The 23,893-nt window shown below is 38.0% G+C and overlaps 1 protein-coding gene across 8 annotated transcripts in view; it reads right to left on the reverse strand.

Annotated features, from left to right (window-relative positions):
- The window catches only part of Epb41l3 (erythrocyte membrane protein band 4.1 like 3), a 227,939-nt gene that overhangs the window by 8,794 nt on the left and 195,252 nt on the right, over window positions 1-23,893 (reverse strand). For 5 of the 8 annotated variants that reach the window (XM_076837135.2, XM_076837138.2, XM_076837133.2 and 2 more), the window contains exons 10-14: window positions 23,175-23,272; window positions 22,270-22,445; window positions 18,553-18,773; window positions 9,670-9,723; window positions 5,919-6,110 (exon numbers count right to left, since the gene is read on the reverse strand). In XM_076837135.2, coding sequence (XP_076693250.1) covers window positions 5,919-6,110; window positions 9,670-9,723; window positions 18,553-18,773; window positions 22,270-22,445; window positions 23,175-23,272 — 741 coding nt within the window. Of the gene's footprint in view, window positions 1-879; window positions 979-1,359; window positions 1,435-5,918; window positions 6,111-9,669; window positions 9,724-18,552; window positions 18,774-22,269; window positions 22,446-23,174; window positions 23,273-23,893 lie in introns of all 8 variants that reach the window. The other 3 variants (XM_076837139.2, XM_076837136.2, XM_076837137.2) reach the window with 3 other exon arrangements.

The following is a 23,893-nucleotide window of genomic DNA, read 5'->3' on the forward strand; positions in this document are numbered from 1 at the left end:
AAAATCAGGCCCGGGGCTACACATAGGTCTGCAATGGGACTGCCCAGGACGGTGTTATTAATCTAAAAATTATGGCTATTATCTCTTTTCCTCTGAAATTAACTAACTATAACCTTCATCCTGAAATGTATCCTTCAGGGTAGGTTTACAATTTCATATTTCTTTAACAGGAACAGATCTTCTTGGTAAATTTTGCAAGGAATCTATCTGCAAGATGCACATTTGATTATTTTGTATTTCAAGATTAGATAACATTATTGAAGTTATTGTGCAAGTTTTTCATAATAAATATAATAATAAAGTTCATATGCCATTAATTTCCACAAAGAACTTTCCAACAGTCTACAAATTTCTGTAAACATCACTTTCCACGTTTGTAGATTGTGCTTCCTTATAAGGGGAAGGGAATCCATGATCACACTTATCGTTCAAATAATATTGAGCGCACCTGTGTTCACAGCATCCTTACAAAACATTCCCCACTGATCAGACACTTTGGGATCTTTTTAAAATAAGCCTGAGAGGTGTGTACAGGGTCCCAATCTTAATTACAGCTGAAGTTCACTGTCTCAATAGTTTGACTTCCTCTTAGCTTAATGTTAGCTCCAACAAAGCAGATTAAAGTTAAGAAAACTTTGCATTCAGGGAGACCTAATAGGAAGTGGTAGGTTAACAGCTGACCAGTTTAACAGGTGACGAAGGGAAGAGCAATTAAACCAGAAGGAGGTGAACAGCTTGGTTTACTAGAAAGTTTTTTATTTTTGTACTTATTGTAGCCAGGAAACTTGAATCTAGAAATAAGTATGCCTTAAGAAGAATGATCACAGTTTGATCTACATGTTGGTGCTATACTAAATGAAATGAATTGAAAAGAATAACCTCTAGGGCCGATGGGACAGTTTTCTGGAAAATTATTTGACGAGAAGTAGCCACAGAATCAGCAGAGTCTCCTTCCTGTATTTTCTTAATCACACTTGGCTAGTGGGAAAAACCAATACAAGTTCAGAACTTTCAAAGTCAACCAAGTCATTTAAATTAGCGCCACTCTACGGGTAAAAACAGGCAGTACAAACTTCAGTAAGATTATTACTAGAAAGTACAATCATAATGCTTCAATGGTAATACATATAATCACCTAGGATTAGAAGCCATAAAGAAATGATGCATAACTGATAACCAACATATTAAAATTATTTTCCCCTTCCCCAGAGCCTAAGCAAAAATAATATACTTACCTTAGTTTGAAACAAGGTAATTTTAAAAGGAAAATAAAAACTAAAGATACTTTAATGACACTGAAGTCTGAAGAACAGTTCCTTTAGAAAATCATTTTTGCTTGTTTGTTTGTTTGTTTTTTACCTGAGACTCAAGGAATGGAGCACTTCCTTGCTGCAAAAATATAACTTTTTCAGAAATCTCTCTTTCTTCTTTGGTCTGTTTGAATAAAGGGGGTTGGGTTGGAGAAGAGGAAGTAGACAGTTTCCAAAAAGGCAAGTTAGGAAGAGAGTCCTTTAACTGTATATCCATATATATATATACATTTAAATGTATATATATATCCATATATAAATGAATATATATTTGTTTTTCCTGAAGAAGTAAATCATTGTTATTAATGTAAAAAATAGTCTGATACCATCTCAAAATTTAAAAATTATTTACAAAGAGCAGTAGATTATTTTATGAAAGTTGGATGTTTATATGACTCAAACATTTTTCCATTTCTATGATGACAGAATATGCTAGAGAGAAATAAAGGGTTTCTTCACATTTGAACAGTGTTTGTGTTAGTTACCTGCAAAATCATGAGTGAGTAATTAAAGTAAAAAAGAAATAAATTTAAAAAATTTAAGCAGGAACAAATTCTTACTCAGGTGCTGCCTGCTGCAGAGCAAGGAAATACACACAAGGTTGTTGGCTCATTAGCTGCCAATTTGAATAAGCTCAGATGGACTTAGACTGATTGCTTTGTTGTTCAACAAATAAACAAAAATTCAAGTTTTTTTTTGAACTTTTATAACATGGTGAATAAATTTTGAAGTTAATTTAAGAATATCTTAAATTAAGCAGACTAAATCATACTTTTCTTTATAGAATTAAGAAACATTAAAGTAAATATTTCATGTTAGGCACTAGCTTTTTACTTCTTAAACTACTTTATTTTTTTCTTTAATTCAAATGGCAATACAGTAGCTACCAAATCTAACTTTGCACAGAGTATAGCTCTACAGAGTAGGAACTGAAGGATATTTTTGGAAAATTAGTCTAAAAACAAATCATAGAACGTTCAAAGTTTCTAGAACAATGGAACTCTTTAAATGAATCTTATCATTATAAACAATATAATTTTAGGAAACTACTTAAAGTTCCTGTTTACCTACTAATGTATTGATAAGTACTACATCGAATGGTTTGCCTGCAAGAGGTTGTAGTGGAACATCTGGCACTTACTTCCTCCAGGAGCTACTGAGATTTTGACAGTGCCATACTCACATGACCCTTCCTAATGAGAGATAAAAAACATTATTTGAAGGAAAAAAAAATCCTGTCCTGCTGCAATTTTGAAGGAAGGCATTGGAAAACATAAAATGTGCTATATGGCATCATAACATGTAGATCATCTGATGCTTTCTTCCTTCCTTTTAAAACTTTCAATCATAGCCTCTTTTTCAAATAGAAATGAGAAACATGAAGGAAAGGTCAAAATTACTGGTACTTTTTAGAATAACATTTCTGGGCCTCTAATTATAATCACAGAACTACATCTTATTCCTCATATTATTCCCAAGATAAAAGCTTTTTAAAAAAAAATGCCCAGTGGCTAAAGTGGTTTTCAGTATACTCTGTTGTCTGAAACAAACTAATTTTTAAAATGTCTGTGTGTCTTACCATTGGAAATGTCAGCACGGGCTACATGCAGAACTGTGTATGTCCATAACAGAAATAGTATAACATAAAGGGATGGATCTGAGATTTAACTTTTAAACATGGCCAACCTTCCAATCCAACTACTTCAGCTACTAGAGAAGTAGTTACTACTAAATGAAGTGCTGATAAAGAGAAGCTGCTAATCTAAAAGAGGACTTATTATTAGAGTTCAGAAAATAATCAGATAGTATATTCCAACTGTTATAACATTAGTTTCTTAAACATTCATCTCTGTATTATACTTGGAAAACAAGGTCCTATTTCTGGCACACCTTTATAAAACTGTCATTCACTCTTGAGTGATTAAGGGTCTCTCTACAAATAAATTTTAGGGAGCTGGGCACAGTAGTGCATGCCTGTAATCCCAGCAGCTCAGGAGGCTGAGGGAGGAGGATCATGAGTTCAAAGCCAGCCTCAGCTACTTAGAGAGGCTTGAAGCAGCTTAGCAAGATCCTGTCTCAAAAGAAAAAAAATGGGCTGGGGATGTGGCTCAGTGTTTGAATAGCTCTGGGTTCAATCCCTGTTACCAAATATATATATTTATTTATTTAGGGAGCAAGTGAATTTGCAAATTCAGAATCTGTGGATAATGAGAATCAACTGTGCTAAGCATCTAGCTCAAGGAGTTACATAGTGAACACATTTAATGTTAATCTACCACTCCCATGAAACAGGGGACAATATTGGTGCTGCATAGGTATTGATGGATACTGATTTGGGGCTGGGATTTGAAAACTTTGGGTATTCAAATAACCACTAAGGAATATATCCCTAACATGGGCTAGGCCTATGTGCATTATAAAAGGCCATTGTGGAAATATGTGTGGGCAGAGAAGCACAGAAAAGGTACCACCATCCATGGAAAGTTCATTATAGTCAAAATATCACCTCCTTAAATTATAATATTTTGGGGTTTATCCAACATCATTTTCTAAGAATCAGGATTAAATCAGAAGTAAAAAATAGATATTTTACCATTCTAATGGCTTTTTTAAAAAGTCCCCCTTGTTTTTATCACCACCCTTTAAATTCTCTAAGCTAAAACCTAAAACATTCAAAGTGGCTACCACCTCACATTTTCTTAAGTATTAGCAATGGGAAGAGACATTTGGCTCCTTTTGTCTGTTATGCTTTGGGTAGCTACTTATTATGTATGTTCGTAACTTAGTCCAGTTGTCTGACATCTTTAGGGCTAGCACATTATTCTAAAAGAAATAGCAAAAAATAGGGTGAGGCTAAACTTGAACAATTAAAATAAAATTTATGACAGCATAACTGACAAGTGGTCTTCTTAATAAGGCAAGAACTATAATATTTAAATCAAACATGGAATGAGAAAATTTTGTCTCTTGAAACTCAAGTCCTCTGAATGGCAGTGGTGTTTCGTGGTACAAGCATACCTTGGGTAAAGGTACTTTTCATTTATTCTGCATAAAGGGCCCTTTATAAAGTAATTCCCATGGGTACTTTTTAGCTGGTATTGAAATTGTCATGAAAACAGCAATAGTGAGATCTTGGTCACTTTGATAAAAAGTTTTCAAAGGCGGTTTAGAAAACGATCAACAATGAGCGTAATTCGATTCTTAATTTCACTGCAAGGACCTGAATGTTGCCTACAGATCACTGTTTAATGGCTTTTTCACACATAAAGGCATAAGTTCTAATTTTCTGTTCTGTGTCAGCTTCCTGGACAAACAGTTCACACTAAAGGGTTCTTGGTTAAGAAGGAGATTAACCAAAACAATGCCCAAAATATGCAGTTTTCCAAACCTGCTTGTTTTGGAAGAGAGATAAAGCAAAATGATATCTAACAGTAGGATAGTAATCTGTGGGTCCCACACAATGGGAGCCCTGAAATAACACCAGCTGTACCCTAACTCTGGCTGTATACTGAAAGAGAGCTTTCCTATATGGAAAAGCTTTTACGTACCACCAAAATGTGAGCACTGTATGGTAGTAAGTGGGGATGGCTTCTCAGCCTACTCTGATTCCTTACCCTCTCCTAGATGGAGAGCCTTTTTCCTATGTATTTATTTTAACTCTCTTTGGTCACATGAAGATTACATTCCTTACAGTTTACCTTTATAATATTCTTTGGAATTTTATGCTAGTATGAACTGGATATTTTTTTCCTTTGTCCTTTTCCCTAAAAAGATTCCATTTTCACTAGATATGGTGTGTTAAACCTTACTTAAAAAGAAATTTGTCAGCTGGGTGCCGTGGCACACGCCTATAATCGCAGTGGCTTGGAAGGCTGAGGCAGGAGGATCGCAAGTTCAAAGCCAGCCTTGGGGTAATGGTGAGGCACTACGCAACTCAGTGAGACCCTGTCTCTAAATAAAATACAAAAAAGGGATGGGGATGTGTCCCAGGGGTTGACTGAGTGCCCAGGTTCAATCCCCAGTACCAAAAAGAAAAAAAAAAAAAAAAGAAAAGAAATTTGTCCTGTAATTTCCCCATTAAAAAAAGTCAAATAAAAACCAATTATAAATCAGTTAAAATAATCAGTTATCAGAAAAATCAAATAATGTGTACAGAAATGCTAACAACTTCTGATCACTCAAACAGCAGACAATCTCAGTAGGTCCCACCTTGCAACTGATAAGAAACATACATGGGTTTTCAGGTCATTCACGAATGCAGAAGGAGGAAGCACATTTACAAAAAGTACCTGTTTGCTATGATAGTATCTTAATTTCTCTGCTGTAAAATACAGGTTTTTTGGTCAGAATTAGCCAATTGGCACTACAGTCTCCCTGGGGCTTTCTGCTCATTGCCAGCACCACCTGAAACCATGCTTTATGGCCACCTATTCATTTTATTTGCAGCTTTCCTCTGGAGCACACAGCATCTCAATTCAGGAAATATACAGAAAAGAGGGAAGGTTCTCTACTCAGAAGTTTGCCAAATCCTTTTCCTAGTTTCAGACCCTGTAGAGAAGTGAAACCAGTGAACAGAAGACAATTCCAACCCAAAGCTTGAATACTGACCTCTTCGGGTACCAGTGGCTCGATCATGGGTGCATCCTCCTGCCTGGCAGCCAGTCGCACCGGGGAGGTAGAAAGCCTCTTTTCCCACTCATTCGTTACGGCAGTGTCTGTTGAGGTTTCTAAGAAGGTTCTTTTCAGTTCACTAATGTTGGTCTGATGTTTCATCAGTTCATCTTGAGTTTTATCTAGCTCCTACATTTGGAACATAAAGAATCCAATAGTCAGCCTTTCATGTTGGCTTTCAACTTCAAAAAAAAAAAAAAGTCAAGTCAATCTCATTAGTAGTCAAAAGAAAACAATTTTGAAGAGGGTTCATGACACTACCCCCCCCACACACACTCTGGTGAAAATGTGATATTTTCTAGAGAAAAGAGAAAGAAAAGAAATCAAATTCACACAAGCATAAAAAAACCAAAAGAATTTTGAAAAGTAAAAACTGTAAGGAATGTAATGCACATGTGACCAAAGAGAACTAAATTAAGTACACACAGAAGAAAAAGGGATCTACATCTAGGAGAGGATAAGGAATCAGAGTAGGCTGAGAAGTCATCCCCACTTATTAACAGGTGAGCACACAGTTCATGCATCATGGTACGAGCCCACAGGTAAGCCACTACGGGGGGCGGGGAAACAACACACACAAACATGCACTGGTATATACCAATACCAACCTCTAACATAAGATTACTATGTTTGACATACACATTTTCACCCTTTATTCGCTTAATCAGACTATTCTGAAAAAAGTGGAGAAGAAAGGGAAAGGTAAGGGACACCGTAGTCAAGGGAACAAACTCCATCCTGCGCACTGCACCATCGACATGGTAACAGTTACAGAGCATGCTGAGATCTGAACACCGTACACAGACCATGACTTATCACGCACTGGTATGTGTTTTACTTTTAATTTTCTACCTGTGCCTTGAGCTCTGCATCTTCCTCCTGGTCCGACTGCCAGCATCAAGAAAGAGTGGGAAATAAAGTCTTACCATGCAATTTACTCTGAGATTAGAGAACTCAAAAGCCTGTATAAACTTGCTAAGTGTGGGCACTGGTTTGCACTTGTGTAATGATGCAGTTCTTTCTTATGCACAATCCACAACACTCTCACAAATTATGAAGCTTAACAAGCACTGAGAAGGAAAAGATTTCCTGCCCATTGGGTCTTTGGTGTTTTGATGAGCAGATGTACGTGGTTGGGAAGGTGGCAGCAAGGGCTTGGTAGGCTGTTCTTAGTGAACATCACCAACGGTTCAGGAGGTATGGGGAGCCAGATTACAATTCCTAGAAGGGCTATGGCTACATGGTAATGACAGCTACCTTACAATGGATGAGTCTTTACAAGAGTCCTATGAGGTTAGCTACACAACCCCCAATTTGTGGATCAAAGAACTGAGGATGGAAGAATTAAACACAGAGATTCTTACATTTTAAAACTTATAAGAACCTTGATTTTCTTTTTTTTTCACATTTTTAGTTGTAGTTGGATTCAATATCTTTATTGATTTATTTTTATGTGGTGCTAAGGATCGAACCCAGGGCCTTGCACGTCTAAATGAGTGCTCTACTGCTAAGCCCCAGCCCCAGCCCTAAGAACCTTGATTTTCTTAGAAAGAAAAAATTTAAAAAAGAAGAAAAAGGAATGACTGTCATCAATAGCAGCATCATTCCTTTAAAATAAGGACAACTTTTGAGTTAAAAAAAGTATTAAAATATTTTTAGAAAATACCCCGAGCTACTATATTATCCTTCTTTGTCTAATTTCAACAACCTGCCTACAACTTGGACATGTGAGTACCAGTAATTAGGTAAGTGTGCCAAGCCACAGGTTGCATGGTAAAGCTGTGCTTCTCACAGGGCTTTCTGACCCAGAGCCTGGGCTTTGGGCCACTGTGCTCCAAGCAGACATGCACAGTGAATGACAGGTAAAACAAGGGTCACTCTCAAGCAAGTGGCCTTAAGCATATAATTTCAATTACAAGGGTCTCAGTTTCCTTATCTGCCAGTGGGGTCGAGTACCTACTCTGTAGACCCCATGCATTGGCCATATAAAGGGAAGGGAAAGATGGAAAGGATCTACTAGAAACTAACAGTGCTGGTGACGACCTGATGCTCAAGGGTGTGGTGTGTTCACAGCTCTTCACAATCTACTGTTCCATGTATTTGCTTCCTTGCTTTAAGTGTTCTGTAATGAGTTTTAAAACTGCTATAGAAATTTAAAGTATTATTATTAAATGTTTTTCATTTACAGCATATAGGAGGATGGAGACATTCATTGAATTTATGAGCCTATGTCACTAACTCTTACAAAATCAAGGTGTAGTTTTTTTATATTTGGCATAGAAAATTATTAGCTTTTAATAAGTGTATTTATAATTGCTAAAAAGAAACTGGATAATAGCTATTACCTTTTACTTTAAAAAATTGTAATTCTTTAAAATATGGCATTTCCAAAAGAAGAAACTTAATAATATACCATTATGAAATATTTTTTTTCTGAGATTAAGTGATGTACAGATACAACGTAACAGTACTTTCATTTTTTCCTAAATAGCTAACTAGAAAATATGTTTATGACTGGATGATGTAAAAAATAAAATAAGACTCCAAGTAAAATTTATTGCAAAGTAAAAACTGAATTCTCTAGCACTCTGGAAAATTTTAACTTCCATTACTAAAGATAAATACTGTTTTTTACAGAAATTTGAATCAGTTACTGATAGTGCATGTTTTAAAAATGACAAAAATCCATACACACAATATAATGTATTCTAAAGAATTAACAAAGGAGAATCAATAGCACTATTTCTCTCCTGTTAATGTGATTACATTTTTTTTTTCAATAAAGTATTGAAAAAATTTTCTCTTCTTTCGAGAATTCATTCCTTATGACTCACCTGTTCTATAGCCAAAGGCTACAAAAAACGAATTAAGTATGTTTTTTAACAAATATTATTTTACTATTTGGGATTTTAAACTCTATATCTATCCAGCCAGCAAGCTAATTAAATTAATTGTGATTTATCTCACAAATCAAGGGTATCATACAAAAAGAGCCTCTCATTTGAGATAGGAGAAAAAAACAATTCTCATTTTTTTTTTTTTTTTTTTTTGGTACAAGGAATGGAACCCAAGAACCAAATGCTCCTCTGAGCCACATCCCCCCAGCCCTTTTTTGGGGCATGCATGTGTGCATGTACACACACACACACACACACACAACTTTTTTTTTTTTTTTTTTTTTGAGACAGGTCTCACTGAGTTGCTTAGGGCCTTGCTTAATTGCTAAGGCTGGCTTTGAACTCTCTTCTTGTCTCAGCCTCAGAAGCAGCTGGGATTGCAGGCAAGCACCACCATGCCTAGCTGCATTCCCCACCCCCACTCCCTTCTTTTTTAAGGTGTTATCAGTTTAGGAAAGTAGTTCTCCAAATATGATCCTAGAATTAATAGTCAACCTCCTCTGGGAAACTTGTTAGAAACATACATTTCCCACATACATAGTCCCATCTCAGTCCTTCCGAAGGGAAAACCGTGGGTTGCGGCCCTAGGAGTAATTCCGGCACAAGCCAGTTTGAGATCCACTGACCTGTGCAATTAAAAATGGATCTAACTCCTACTTTGGAAGTTAGAATTTACAAATTCATCCCCACTCCAAAGCTAATAGGCAGCATTCATACTTGCGGAGGGCTCCCCCCACCCGCTGGGCCATTTTCCTGAGGCAGCTCCCAGCCAGACTCAGGGGAACACCAACCTCGGTGGCGGTGGTTTCTCCATCCGCGGCGGTGTCGGTTCGCTCACTGTCAGTCTATTGAGCGCAGAGGTGATCAGGTTCCAGGAAGGAGGCAGGGATAGAAAACAAACCCATCTGGTCAAGCGGGGTGACCTATAAGTTGAACCGCTCATTTCCTTTCTCTGGGGTCTGTGGCATACTACCTTCCCACAAGAATGCAGCTTCAAGCCAAAGCAAAAGAAGAGCCAGAGCTAGGTGCTGTCAACAGAGCCCCCTTCGAGGAAGACCCGAGGCACGCACAGCCCGCAGGAACTGCAGCGACGGCGTGGGCCACACTGACCTGTCTGGTGCTACATGTCACGAAAACCAATTTGTCACTTTCCTCCCACCCTTTCCACTAACATCCCGAAAAAGCCCTCCTAAAAATGCTTAATGCAAATAAAAGAGGTTTATGTATTTTCTATCTATTTATTTATTCATTCATTCATTCTAGCAATATCACATTTGAAAGGTAAGTGAAAGTACAAATTTACATAAAAAGCTACTGTTAACAGTCACTGGACTTTCAGCCCCTCATTTATACGGTTTGGATAATTTATGCCCATTTACGAACATCAGGCTGTCTGCATTACTTATGAATTATAAAAAGCACATGCCAGTGACTCACAGGCATATGTTTTATAGATGAAAAATGTAACTCAATTTTCAAGTAGCATTGTTAATAGGTACTTTTTAAGACTACATGTTGTTTATTTTATCCCACCCTCTAATATAGAGGTATATCAAAATATGTATTTAAATATCTCTATTGCAAAAAATACCATTCAAATGATGCAAATAATAGTAAAAATCATTTAAAAATAAGGAAAAAGAGAGAGAGAGAGACATCTACTTGGAAACAAATAAAACAAAGCACAGCATTTGACAGAGCCTAGGATTTTAGGGGAGAATTAAAATAATAATTTCAGGACAGGTTTTCAATGTGTTTCATAGGGGGTTATGACTGAAAACAGTATTTTCTCTGGGGTAAAGTAGAGCAATGAGCTTTGAAATGAAGACATAATCTAAACACCCTATTAATGGACTTACCCTCTTCAAATGTCAACTAATTATTCATAACATTCCCTTGATCAAATTTTTGGACTGGTATTTTGAAAATAAAAATTGGAACTGGGGGCTCTATAGTTCTGAATCTCTCTTAAAATATCCCTTCCTTTGAAAAACAAAAAAATGTCAGGAAGTGATAACTGGGACATTGTTATCTCTATGGACTTATGGCCAGTCTGACTTTTTGGCACTGTCCCTAAACTTTCATTTTTGTGAATTTCTAAAGAGAAGGAGTCAGAATGCAATGTTGGCGTATGGACCTGAGGCTGTCATCTGACTAAACCCAAGTAGAAAATAATTTTCAGTAGATTTCTTTCAGAGAAGAAAGCCTGGCTGATATATTTTCATGATCTGACCACCTTGGTTAACAATTGGGGCAGAGGGGCTGTGAATTCTTTTATAGGGTGATTGTTATGGTATTACTTTGGCTTTACAAACTGACAGCCCAAGGAAAGATCAATTTGATTGAAAAAGACAGGCTACTGTTGAAACGTACAGAATAACTCAAAGATCTTAGGCTTTCATGAAATAATTATGCTTAATGTCCTAATTAGTTGTGTCAAACACTTCTCAAGTTCTTTGAGATATTTGTATTCCTACATAGATCATCTCCCATGTGGTTTTAAAATTTAATTCAGTAACTTTCCAACATCTTGGCACTAGAGTTCAGTTGTAGATTCAAGTGAGGGGTCAGATGTCAAAACAATTTGCTCAAATCCTTGCTGTTCAAACTAGCGACACACTGGGTGTATTTCATATTTTATCCCAGTTTCCTTCTTGGAAAACAGGGGAAATAACGTGACAAATTATATTGGATAGTGGATACTAAGTGCTTTATAAGATGCCTAACATGGATAGAGCTAAAAATTGCCTATAATGATATATGGATATTAACCTATTATATAATTATTAAGTTTCCTTGGCAAACATAATCAAATATCTTTAGCCATATCTAAACTGCCTTAAAAGGGGTGCAGTGGCATCTGCCTATAATCCCAGAAACTTGGAAAGAGCTGAGGCAGGTAGGATCACAAGTTTGAGGCCAGCCTGGGCAACATAGCAAGACCCCCATCTCAAACAAAATAAAACAAAACAAAATCCCAAAGCTATAAACTCCCTCAAATTCCTACTTAGTTTCTAGTTAGTAAACTAACATAGTATCTGATTAATAGTCAATGAAGTAAGAAAAACTGAATATAGCAGTTTTTTAAGCAACTGCTGTTCATAAGATATATATTATGACTACACAAAACTAGAAAAGGTGCAGCATGCCATCAGTTACCATACAATAATACTGTCTCCCACAAACTAGAATATATAAATGAGGTGATTAATCTTTTTCTCCAAATTTGAACCTCTTTGTTTTGTATTATCAAAAAAATTACTCAGAAATTCACAATTACATGTTATGATGAGCTAAATTTATCTTATGATTCTTGACTGATGATTTGATATTCTGTCCTTCTTATTTGATCATTCTGAAAGTATAAAAGAAAAGAAATGATTGGCCAACCACTTTTTATTGTTTGAAATGATTAATCCTTTTTATACTGGGGTTTACTCTTGAAAAAGGCTGGCACTATGATTTAGCCACTGTAACATATGAGAGATGTAAAAAGAACTACTGTCATTAGTGATTTTGTAAAAGGAACGTGACAGATGAATTATATGGGAAGTCACCCAGTTTAAGCTGCCAAAGAGCTTGAGGCCCAGGGAATAAAACGGGCCATGTAAGCAAACTGCAATTTTTTTTTTTTTTAAACCGAATGACCTAAATATGACTTCTTTTGCTCAAGTGGAACTAGTATGCACAGCTCTTTGCACCTGGGGTTAAGAGTCGACACTGAACAGATGGTGAAATACTAAGTCTGGTGGCAGAAGAGCTGTAGTAGGCTAAGTCTGGGGAAGGGGGTGGCAAGGACTGCAGTGGTCAGCGCTATTTTACGGTTTCAGAGGTTTGCAATAACAAGGACAGCCAGGCCTGGGAAGCTCCCATCCTGTGTTCACTGGCTTGCAACAATGAACTGCTGTGATTTGTTTTGCTGATGTAATGCAGACATGCCCAAGTTTACATTAACTCTCATGCACCGATTACAACAAGATGTATACCCTGGATTAGGCACAAGATCTGTGTGGCTGGCTATGGAAATGTTCAGTTCTTTAGAATTTAGAAAAGCATAAAAATAGAAATCTTTTCTTTCTTTCTTTTTTTTTTTTTTTTTTGGCTTTATTTTAGACTCAGGACTAACTCACTGCTAAAGGAAAAACATATCTGTAGGTTGGAAATATGCTAATATTATACACAAACTTTATAGATAATATTGTCTTCTTAATTGTATAGTGTTCTAGGCTATTTGATAATATTGCTACTGTGAGAAATAGTGATAATAAAGCCTTGGACTTAAAATAGTTATCTAAATTATTTTTCAAGTACAAAAAGATACATATGTGTATGTGTGCATATATGTGTGTGAGAGAGAGGGTGAAAGGGGTAGGGGGAGAGTTGGAGCTAACACTCTCATAGCCCAAGAACTTTGAAAAAGAATCTCATGCAATATCAAATTAAAAAAAAAAAAAAAAACTAGACTTCCATTTACAGCACCTGTGAGATCATTCATATTTTTTTTCCCATTTGCTGTACAGAAATGGCTATAATATCACTAAATACAGGTACTCACACACCTTCACAATACTAACTACTCACAGGTGCACCTCAAATTATGACTTTCTAGCTGAGCATGAATCTGAATAGTCTCTTTTTGTGTGTGTTGCCTTGACTTTGTCATATATATTTTTTAAATGCTAGGAGCACATGTGTCTCCTGTCTCAGAAGCCCTTGTTTTGTGGAAACAGGAGAACTGGAGGGAGCCTAGGAGAGGCTCAGGGGGAGAGAATGTGACAGCCAGTTCCTCTGGCGGCTGCTTCTATTCTTTTCCCTAAGCTCTGTTTGAAGTGTGGAGAAAGGGAAGCTGCTGTGCTGTTCACAGGGCTGTGGAGAGGTGGGAAACGGGAGCAATTAGGAGCAAAAGCTGCTGAGGGCTGTACCCTCAACTCGCCCAGTTGCTGAGATGAGGAAGGGAGACCCACATGCTGACAGATTCTTTCCTCCACTATGCGATGCCTGGTTTAGGGCCAGAGACACCTCACCAGCTTTCTTGATTTGACCCTCTTGTCAACTTACGGGGAGATTTTGTCTCTCGTGGAACTGAAATAATCACTGCTATCTGATTTATGCACCGGCACTGCTAACACAGACAAAATTTCAGCCTGGTTTTATAATGTAAAGAAAATTTAAATAAATCCTTCCCTGACTGTATTTGGATACTGCTGTACTGCATGCAGGTCTTCCTGGTCCTGTTTCTGGTCCTATCAATGACGAATGACAGGTGGCTGTTTCACACTGTTGTTGACATCCTTTCTGACCCAATGCGTGATGGGACCTGATCCACTCAAGGAATAAAGATAACTGTAATCCAGGAGAGTAGTGGGGGCGCATTTCAGAATCTCCAGGAGACGAGTTTGCATATTTGGAAAGCTACCCAGGAGATTGTGACATGGCCCCTCTGGCAGTGCTCTCTCCATCTCTCCTTGAATCTCATTTTAAGCAGGAAGCTATTTATCTGTCTTATATGTGATTTGTTTTGTAACTGATCCGAAACTTTAACTTAGCCCTGATCTTTTACACAGCTAATGGGCTATTTGAAATTGACTTCTGGCTGAGTCCTTTACCCCACCTAGTGGGTAGCAGAGAATTCAGGATTGCACTCAGACTGCTGCATCCACATGGTGTTGTGCCTAACCCTGGGGCCTGGGTTGGACTCCCCAACACACAAAACCTCAACATAATTGGCACAGACAATAAATGAGGCTCTGAAAGTAGGACCACTATCGCAGCAGCCGGCTAACACTTGTTTCGGACCGAAGCACGGAACACGCAGGGGAAGTGTGTTCTATGCCGAGGTACACACCTCTTCCTCTGAACTGTCACTCGGGTCATTGTCTAGGGAGGCGCTCAAGGAGGCCGCCTTGGGCTCCAGGTAGCAGAGGCACAGAGCCAGAGGGAAAGAGAGAGTGAGGGCATATGGCACTGAGAAGGAGGCAGAGAGCAGAAAGAAAAAGATGAAGAGGAAACAGGGCACGAGGGAGGGTGAGCGGATCGGGAGATAATGCTGCAGGCTCTGGGGCAGGAAGTTGGTTTCAGACAGGTTGGGGAAAGAGAGGTACCCATCATCATCTAGAAGGGAGGGGAAGGACTCAGGGAGCTGTAAGGAGAAGGAAAACAAAGTGGCTCCTTTGCTAGTTTGCTGTCTGTAGCTAAATGCCACGTCCTGATCCCCTATGTAAGCTTTCCCTTGGCCATCAGAGTCCAGGGCCAGCTCTCCCTGCAAATGCTCGGCTCTGGGCGGGGTGGAACCCGGAGCTCTGCATTCGTTCTCCTTACACCTCCTTCGGAGCTCAGTGGGGGATGCGGGGTCAGAATGGGCTGATGGGGGTGACAAGGGACATGAGTCAGTGCCAAGCTCAGATGACTAATGTGAAAGAGACAGAGAGAGACAGGAAGCAGCAAACAGAGGTGCAAAAGGACAAAAAGAAAACTGCAATTAGTTAATTTTCTTATGGGCATCAATATAAAATCGTAAAACAAGAATTTTAGCAGTAGGGTTGCTTGGGAATTTTTAAGTCGTTAAGCTGCATGCCAACATTGCTGCAGACAGCTACAGTTCTCCCATCAGACCATCATATAACAGGGTGGAATCCCAATGTCTACATGTTTCCCATGATCAAAAAATTTCATAGTACACTGACAACTCTAGGAAGGTTGAGGGTTCTGAGAGCAAATATAACTCTCCAATAAATCAAAATCAAGACTTTCAATAACCTTCTCCTGATCTCCAGGTAATAGATTTGTTACAATGGTTTAGCTGGATTAGGAAATGAAAATAAAATTCAATTCCAATTGCAATTATTTAAAAAAATTTCTTGTAGCATTATTCCTTTCCTTGGTTAGTCAACTATATCCCAAATAGGTGGGTTTGCAAATCTAGAAGTTTCTGGCCCCACTCCTATCTGATAATGGGGGGAGGATTCAACAACTAGCATTTCAGAAACTCTGACTCCCCAACAAAGGACTGAGGTTGCTCTGAAAAGTCTTCTATTTTGGCTCCTTTATGCAGGGTGTAAGTGGAACTCACACTCAAAGTCGTTTCAATAAGCTAACCAGCTAAAATAATGTGTTTCCTTGTAATATAGTTTCTATGTGTTAGTTTCTATTATTTGTGGGCCATAAATAATAGAAAGATACAATTTCCCAGCCTCCTGATTTCTTTTAGTAGATAAAGGGCATGTTTATACCTTTGGTTTGTCCTTAATACAATGCTAAAGCAGGCATCTGAACAAAAGTGGCCCCCTGATGAGCTCTGGCTTTCATGGGACAAGTGAACCTAGTTCCATTCTCTGGGGCCCTGGCGGTTTCAATGCCCAAAGCTGGTTTCTTATGCAGGTGGTGGAGCGGCTGTTGGGCAAGAAAGGGAAGAAAGGAAGCAAGCTGACTCTGAGCAGAGCATAGGAGCTGCTATAGCCTAGTAAGTTCAAGGCCAGGGCACATGGAGCCTGAAGATAATTAGACTTCTGTTGCTGTGTGTGTGTGTGTGTGTGTGTGTTTTCTGCCTAGTGACCTGAGAGCATGGAAATTACTCAGCCTTGACTGCCTGGTGATGGTTATCCAATCCTGACTTACAGAGAAGTGGTAAACACAGCAACAGAGGGAAAGAAAACGTACAAGTAAAATTACATCTGAGGCACGAGGGAAAGAAAATGCACAAAGAAAAAAAGTATCTCTTGAATATATCTGCAGAAGAAGTGTCTCTTTGGACCATGACAGGAGTGTGTCTTCCCACACACTCCCATTTGACATTAAACACTGCATTTTAAACAGGAACCTGTGAAAATCTCTAAGACTAATGTAGACGTTACAAAGTCACCTTGAAGACAACTGTCCTCTGGTGGTGAGACTGGCCCTCTGACCTGGGGGAAGGAAAAAGCCAGGGAAACCAGCTTCCTTCCCAGGCCAATTCTGGGGGACCAGTCTTTTAAGAATTATTTGCAATAATAGTTTTCATTTTGGTTTAAAAAAATAAGTATCTCTATGTTACTGTTTGGAGGTAGAAAATAATAAAATTAAGGGTTAATCTTCCATTCTGCTTAAGAATGTAGTTTTAAAGACAGCTTTGTCTTTTTAAAAGATTTGGGGGGAAATAAAGACAGCTGGCAACTATGCAGCCTCCTGAAGGCACCCTGCTCAAAGCACTGGCTCTGCTGAGATCAGACAATGAGGGGAGTCATTTTCTTTCTTTTTATTTTCCCATGGCATAAATGGCACAAGGTGAGGATAGCTCAGTGCTACATGTTACATAAATGAATTGGCAGTCTTTTAAAATTGAATAAAGTGAGACTGGCTGCACCTATTTGGGGAGTAAACTAAAAATAATTTACCTCTGTATACCACTTAATTCCACTTACACATCCATGGGGATCATTTGTTGGCATGGACAATCTTGAGAAATTCTGTAATAACCAAGGGTAAGAAGGACACCTTCGCCTTTAGGTATATTATCTTCAGTTCATGTCCCAGTTAAAACCAGCCCTTGACTCAACTGATAGAAAGAGTGTGAAAATGAAATTTAGAACAAAGCAACAAAAGTGATCCAAATATCCCTGCACTTTTTTTTTGGTTTGGCAAATTAGGGAAACTTATCCTAAAAGAGCAAAATTTAAAAATGATGGATTGGGTCACTTGGAATATTCTGACTACAAAATTATTTGTTGATCTATCCCCTTAAGATGCTGCTGTTAAAATCAACATGGAAAGAAATATTTTTCCAAGGAGTCGAACTTTTCATCTGTATTTGAAAAGCCCACTTAAGGGAGCACTTGGAAATAGAGCAAAATCATGTTTCAGGATAACCCACAGATGATATGAGCATTTTTCTTCCCCTGTCTCCTCTATTTACTTTGTATGTCCCAATAGCTGCCCCGCTTTTCCATGATTATTATGCATAAACTTTCCAATGTGTTGATGGTCAAAACTGTTTTCCTAAGAAGTTGCTTTACAAGTGCTGGGTCACCAGAAATAAGCCTGATATTTAAAAACCATGTTTAAGAAGAAATTTAATTTGGTGGCGGGGGTGGGGACATGATTTCATGAAATCACCTAGAGAAAACACCAATAAGTCCACTTCTCAACTTCTGGTGCAAACTTGTACCTCCATATCCCATTTTAAAATATAGCTACTAACTAACTACTTTCCTGATTAGATCACAATTATAAGACTAAGGAAGATGAATTATATACACACAGGCCTGTGATATTTGTGGTTAGAAGAATGGCGATGTGATTATTGTGTATCTAGAAAAATATATCATTCTTGGGTAGGAGAATGGGGCCAGAAACAAAGAAAATAGCTTTAGTGACAGTTCTGAAATGAGAGCCAGAACAGAAAGGCAAATTCCACCACCCGAAGAATTTTTAAGAGAGACAGACAGGACAGCTGTTGAAAGTCTTATGTAGCACATTGCTCACTAAAGTAAAAAATTTCAGAAAACTAAGAAAGCAACTTTCAGAGTAAAAAAAAAAAAATGTCAAAATAGGAATAGTAATTTTAAAACTGACATATGACTGTAACTAGCGCTGAGTTATGACCGACCCTATGCTCAACATATTTCTGGTTCCATCCTCAGCATTACTGAGCCTTTGTTAAGCTGGAGCAAGCTCAATATGAGGCAGCCTGGGAGCTGTACCTTTCCCTCGTGCCGGATGGCTGAGACCGGCGTGGCTTCCTCAGCCTTTTTCCGTCTCTCCTCTTCCTCGTCGCGCTCCTCCTCAGCCTTTTTCTCCGGAGTCACAGTGGTGATCAAGTTGGTCTGAGAGATGCCCTTTGTTGTGGCGTACTGGCCAGTACCAACCTCTGCAGCAGACATAGAATCCTTCATGTATATTTCATGGTTTTCATTCACTGACGCTAAAAGCAAATACAATTGGAGAAATAAGATCTGAAATTGTTAAGTAGAAGAGAAATCAACAACACCACTGTGCCGTTACTGGGAAAGAAAATACCACTACAAAATACCAGCTTTGACATGAAAAGAATCTAAGTTATCACAGACTTTCTGTTCCACCTAGACCGTGTAGTTTAAAATTACTTAAATGCTCACGTCTTGAAGTCCAGAATAATGCCCACCCATTCTCATGCTCTCTGGTGAGGGTGTGTGTGTGAGGGTGGAGGAGAGTGGAAGGAGGTGAAACTGGGCTTCCCCTGAACCCCCTGCTGCCTGAGCACCAGCTGGCTGGGCACCAGCACCAGGCACTGAGTGGCAAGTTCAGGAACTCAAAGCAGTGGATAATACTCTAATACACTTGACTTTGAACACATTTTTGGAAGTAACATTTACCCAAGAGCACTGAATTGGTTTTATTATTATTATGGGATGCTAAAAAAAAAAAAAAAAAACCAAAACCGAACACTCCTACAATATTAAAGTCCCAAGGGTAATAATGAAAATTAACCATGTTGTGGCACAGATTATAAAATTCTGATGGTAATTCCATTCAAGTGAAATAGAGAAATGCTTTAATATCCACTGCATTTTAAACAGTCTGCCATGATGAGATGCATATATACTCATTCCCATCTCTAATATTTTGAGAAAACAAGACAAATGCTGCTAAATGAAATTCATGCAAATGCAAAGCGTGCAAACATAAGAGACGTAAGATATAGCCCTTCATACCAGCTAAAATGTCTCAGTGAAAGAGATGCTAAAATTCAGTTCGATGTCCAAATTATTTGGTATTCATTATTTTAGATTATAAAAATTTGATATCATGAAAAATAAACACTGCTTTTCAAATACACAGCAGTTGATCACAGACAAAATGTAATCTGCCTTCGACTTTTAGGAGTTTTAAAACAGAGAAAGGATTATGAAATGAAATCCTTTCGGAGATCCTTTTGATAGCTAAACTACTAAAATATCTTCACCAAGATATTTTATCTGTCTTTCTATCAGTGAGAAAGCTTGTATGAGACACGGTTTCTTAATAGACCAGTTAGGCTGTTTTCTACAAGATGCTGCCACCTTGCAAAAAAGCAATTTATGTTCCAACATGCAGCCACGGCCCCCAGCTCAGCAGCGTAGAAAACATACGAGAACTGGCAGGACCACCAAGAGGGAGACAACACATACTAACATCACTTTTGGGCAGGGAGGAAGAGACAGCATGATATTAGTACATTGACTTCACAATTATCTTCCATCTTCTCCGAAGTCATTAGCACACAAAAGGTCAAGAGGAAAACAACATTCACGAGAAATGTGCTCCCTTGGGCGCACATCACTGAACAAAGTAGATGGTGGGAAAAAGAAGAGGTGTGATTCTATAAAAGTTCCTCAGTTCTGACACAGAGAATATACAAACAGTGAAGAGAGATTCTCTAAAGAGGAGTAAATGGGACGAAGTGAAAAAGAAAACACTTGAGTGTAACATCACAGATACTCAATATCTTAAAACAGTTCTGGTACATTTTTTATTCTAAAGGGTTGGCTCTAGGTTTGGTATTCTGCAAATCTTAGAAGATACAGAATGGTACAGTTGTCCCTTGGTATCCCTGGGGGATTGCTTCCAGGAACCCCGTGGATATCAAATCCGAAGATGTTCAAGTCTCTTATATAAAGCAGTGCTGTATTTGCATATAATTGCACACTCTCCTTTACATCTCTAGATAATAAAGTAACACACTGTAAATGCTATGGAAATAGTTGTCACATTGTGTTATCCAGGGAATTATGACAAAAACCAAGTCGGTGGTATATATTTAGTGTAGCTGTGATTTTTCTAAAAAGAAATTTGCAGATTTGGAACCCACAAATACAAAGAGACAATTAGAGTTAACTTTTTGGGCCAGCTCACAAATGTAAGAATCGTCATCAATATAATCATTGAAATAATTTATCTCTATACAAAGACTGTGTTCTACCTGTATCTTCACAACAACCCTGTGAAGATGGCCTAATTCCCATTTTCTGGGAAACTACTTCAGACCTGGAGAGCTGAAATCATTTGCCAACCATTACCCAGACAGAGGACAGCCGAGTCTGGATTCACTCTGAGTTTTTCTTGCCAGATGAGTGCTGTTCTCATTTTAGCAGTAACATACAAAATATAGCACTAACAATACAAGTGTGATTTCTTCTACAGTTTTCTAAATTATGCAATCAGGAAAATACCGTCTTTTTAATCAGGGGATTCAGGAAATAATATGTCGTCCCCATCAACTATACTAGGGATGGCAGGGGCAGGAGAAATGAGATTCCTTGGGAAGCAGATACAAAAAAAAAAAACAAAAACAGAGGGACAGAGATGATTCTAGGTTCCTGTAACTTTATTTTATTTATGTTTTTGTTACTTACTAAAATCATACGTGCATGCCAAAAACTAAAGCTTTTCATTTGCACAAGACGGGTCTTCAATAGAACAACTAATCTCCAGGTTCTCTGAACTACAAGATGGAAGCTTGGGCATGACTTAGGTCCTAAGTGTCACTGTAGCTGGCATGCCTTGTGGCAGAAGCCCCGCTCCATCATACTACAGAAGCAACATACAACTGATAGACAAGGCAAAAACAGACAAAAACAAAAACAGGAATTATTAAATTCCTGTTTGTTATTCCTTAGGTAGGTCATCTAAGTGACGCTGTCCCTGATTTTCTTTTAGGTGGGGTGGCATGCTGGGGATTGAACCCAGGGGTGTTTTACCTCTAAGCCACATCCCCAGGCCTTTCTTAGTTTTTCTTTTGCTTAGGGTATTGCTAAGTTTCTGAGGCTGCCTTCAATTCTCCTGCCTCAGCCTCCTGAGTTGCTGGGATTATAGGCATGTGCCATGGAACCGGGCTCTGCCCCTGAATTAATCATCTGACTCACTTATCTGACTTAATAGCAGAGAGCACCTACATAGCATCCTTTCTCCTCGCTATCATCAATGACTAACAAAGGCCACATTTTTCCTAAAAAAAAAAAAAATAATAATAATAATAAATAAAAAAAACCTTTTAAGTAAGAGAGATAAATTAAACCTACGTTTTATTTCTGAAACAAATATTCTTGAGACAAAACTGCTAATCATTTCAGGTCAGCTGGCAAGAGAACAGAATTACTTGGAGTCCTTGACTCCTATATTTAGAATGTGACCATCTTTCTCCAAATTTGGGGTACTGGCTTATGAAAGCTATGCTCCTCATTCTCAAAGTGCCTAATTTATCTCAGTTTATACACATCTACAGATAGACTGACAAAGGCATTATTTTTGGAGGTGGGGATGTTAAAAATCTCCCACTTAGTTCAGATCCACTGCTGCTTTCCCTTTCACAATATCCAAGAGGATCTACATTTACACGTTCATGACACTCCTTTTCCTGGTGAGTTACTGGAAATTATTAAGAGCCAGTGAGCAATACCTACCTCCATCCAAGCTGCGAGACATGGTGTAACGTTTGCTGGATGAACGTTCAAAGTAAGGCGCGGGGCGATCTATCAATGCACTGGCTCTTCTCGTCTGGGCTTGCGTCCTGCCACTGTACCGGAACTTGGAACCCAAGGTTAGGAATTTCTTTGGAGGTGCTTCTGGTAACAACAGTCTAAAGATATTAAAGAAAACCACCAGAAAAGACCATTAAGTCAAATATTCAGAATGCTTTTTTTTTTTTTTAACTTTTCATAGTGTATTAAAGGTTTACCACGAAGCTTGTAGGTAATGAATCTGATTTTTATTAGAAAAGCTATCAAGTCTTACAGTATATGTTAATGAGGGATGCAGGAGACAAGACATAAGTAAAACTGGGGCTGGGCTGGACTGTAGGAACATTAACCTTTATCTTATAAACTAGAGAGTCTAGGACATCTAGAGAAGCCATGGCTCCATAAACCCAAGGAACAATTAAATAGATGATTTAGTGAAGAAGAATGATAATTTGTTATTTTATAGGCACAAATCTGATGGGCTGAGTATATATATGCATAAAGGAGTCCAGGGTATCAAGAAATTTTTGAAGTAGTAAGGAATGAACTGGATACTTGAAGAGGACACTCTTTTATAAAAACAATGAAAAGACCAAAAAAAAAAAAAAAAAAAAAAAAGGTAGGGCAGATAAAGTACAAGACAAATTGAAGTAAATCCTTTAAATTTATTCAGAAGTGTTTTTAGGATTTCTTATCAAGATATCTGGTGAAAATGAACTTGAAGGAATAGAAAGGATGTTTCTAGATTGTCCTTCTTGCCCCAAACCTTTTCAATATAAGCGATCGAGTCATTTGAATTCTTCCTTAGGGAAAAAACAAAAACCAACTCGCAAATGATCTCTACCTACCTGAAAAATGTATGGTGTTCAACACATACTTTCCACAAACGCTTGGCAGCCCGATGGTTTGGCAGCTTAAACCCAATGGTGCTTTCAAATTGTTCAAACTAAATTTAAAAAAGCATATATGCATGGACAGAGTCAAGTTTGGAATTATGAATAATAGATGCTTTGCAAATAATTTATAAAATCATACTCCCATAAGTTTTTTCTTTGCTCACAAAAGCAATCGCTATATGCAGAATTCATGTAATATACATTCATGTAAAAAATCATCACATCTACCTCTTTAAAATGTGGCAAAGGTAGATAATCGTGTCATGCATACAGTAAATGCCTTCTGCATCAATGTGGATCTTATAAAAACTAAATACAAAAAAAGTCAAGATAACTGGATTCCTCCTAAAGATCAAATTTTTTCCTGATCCCATTTTTCTTATTTTCATGGTTTCTTAATGACATGACTTGAACTGGAATTCCCAGAAATGAACAAAATATAGGTATAGACATAGTCTACAGCATGCTTAGAAATGACATTTCCTCCCAGGATCTTGCCAGGAAATATGCATATTTCTTAAACATTCAATGACTTGGTGTCAGATATTTCTGATTTCATCTGTATGCTCCACTATAGATTATAATGTTAAATGTCAACATCTGTCTATATGATACATAAGCAGATATTGGGAGAATACATTTTCATACTTTCCAGCATGTATATTTTCATA

The sequence above is a fragment of the Callospermophilus lateralis genome, chromosome 17 (genome assembly GCF_048772815.1).
Source record: "Callospermophilus lateralis isolate mCalLat2 chromosome 17, mCalLat2.hap1, whole genome shotgun sequence".
NCBI lineage: Eukaryota > Metazoa > Chordata > Mammalia > Rodentia > Sciuridae > Callospermophilus > Callospermophilus lateralis.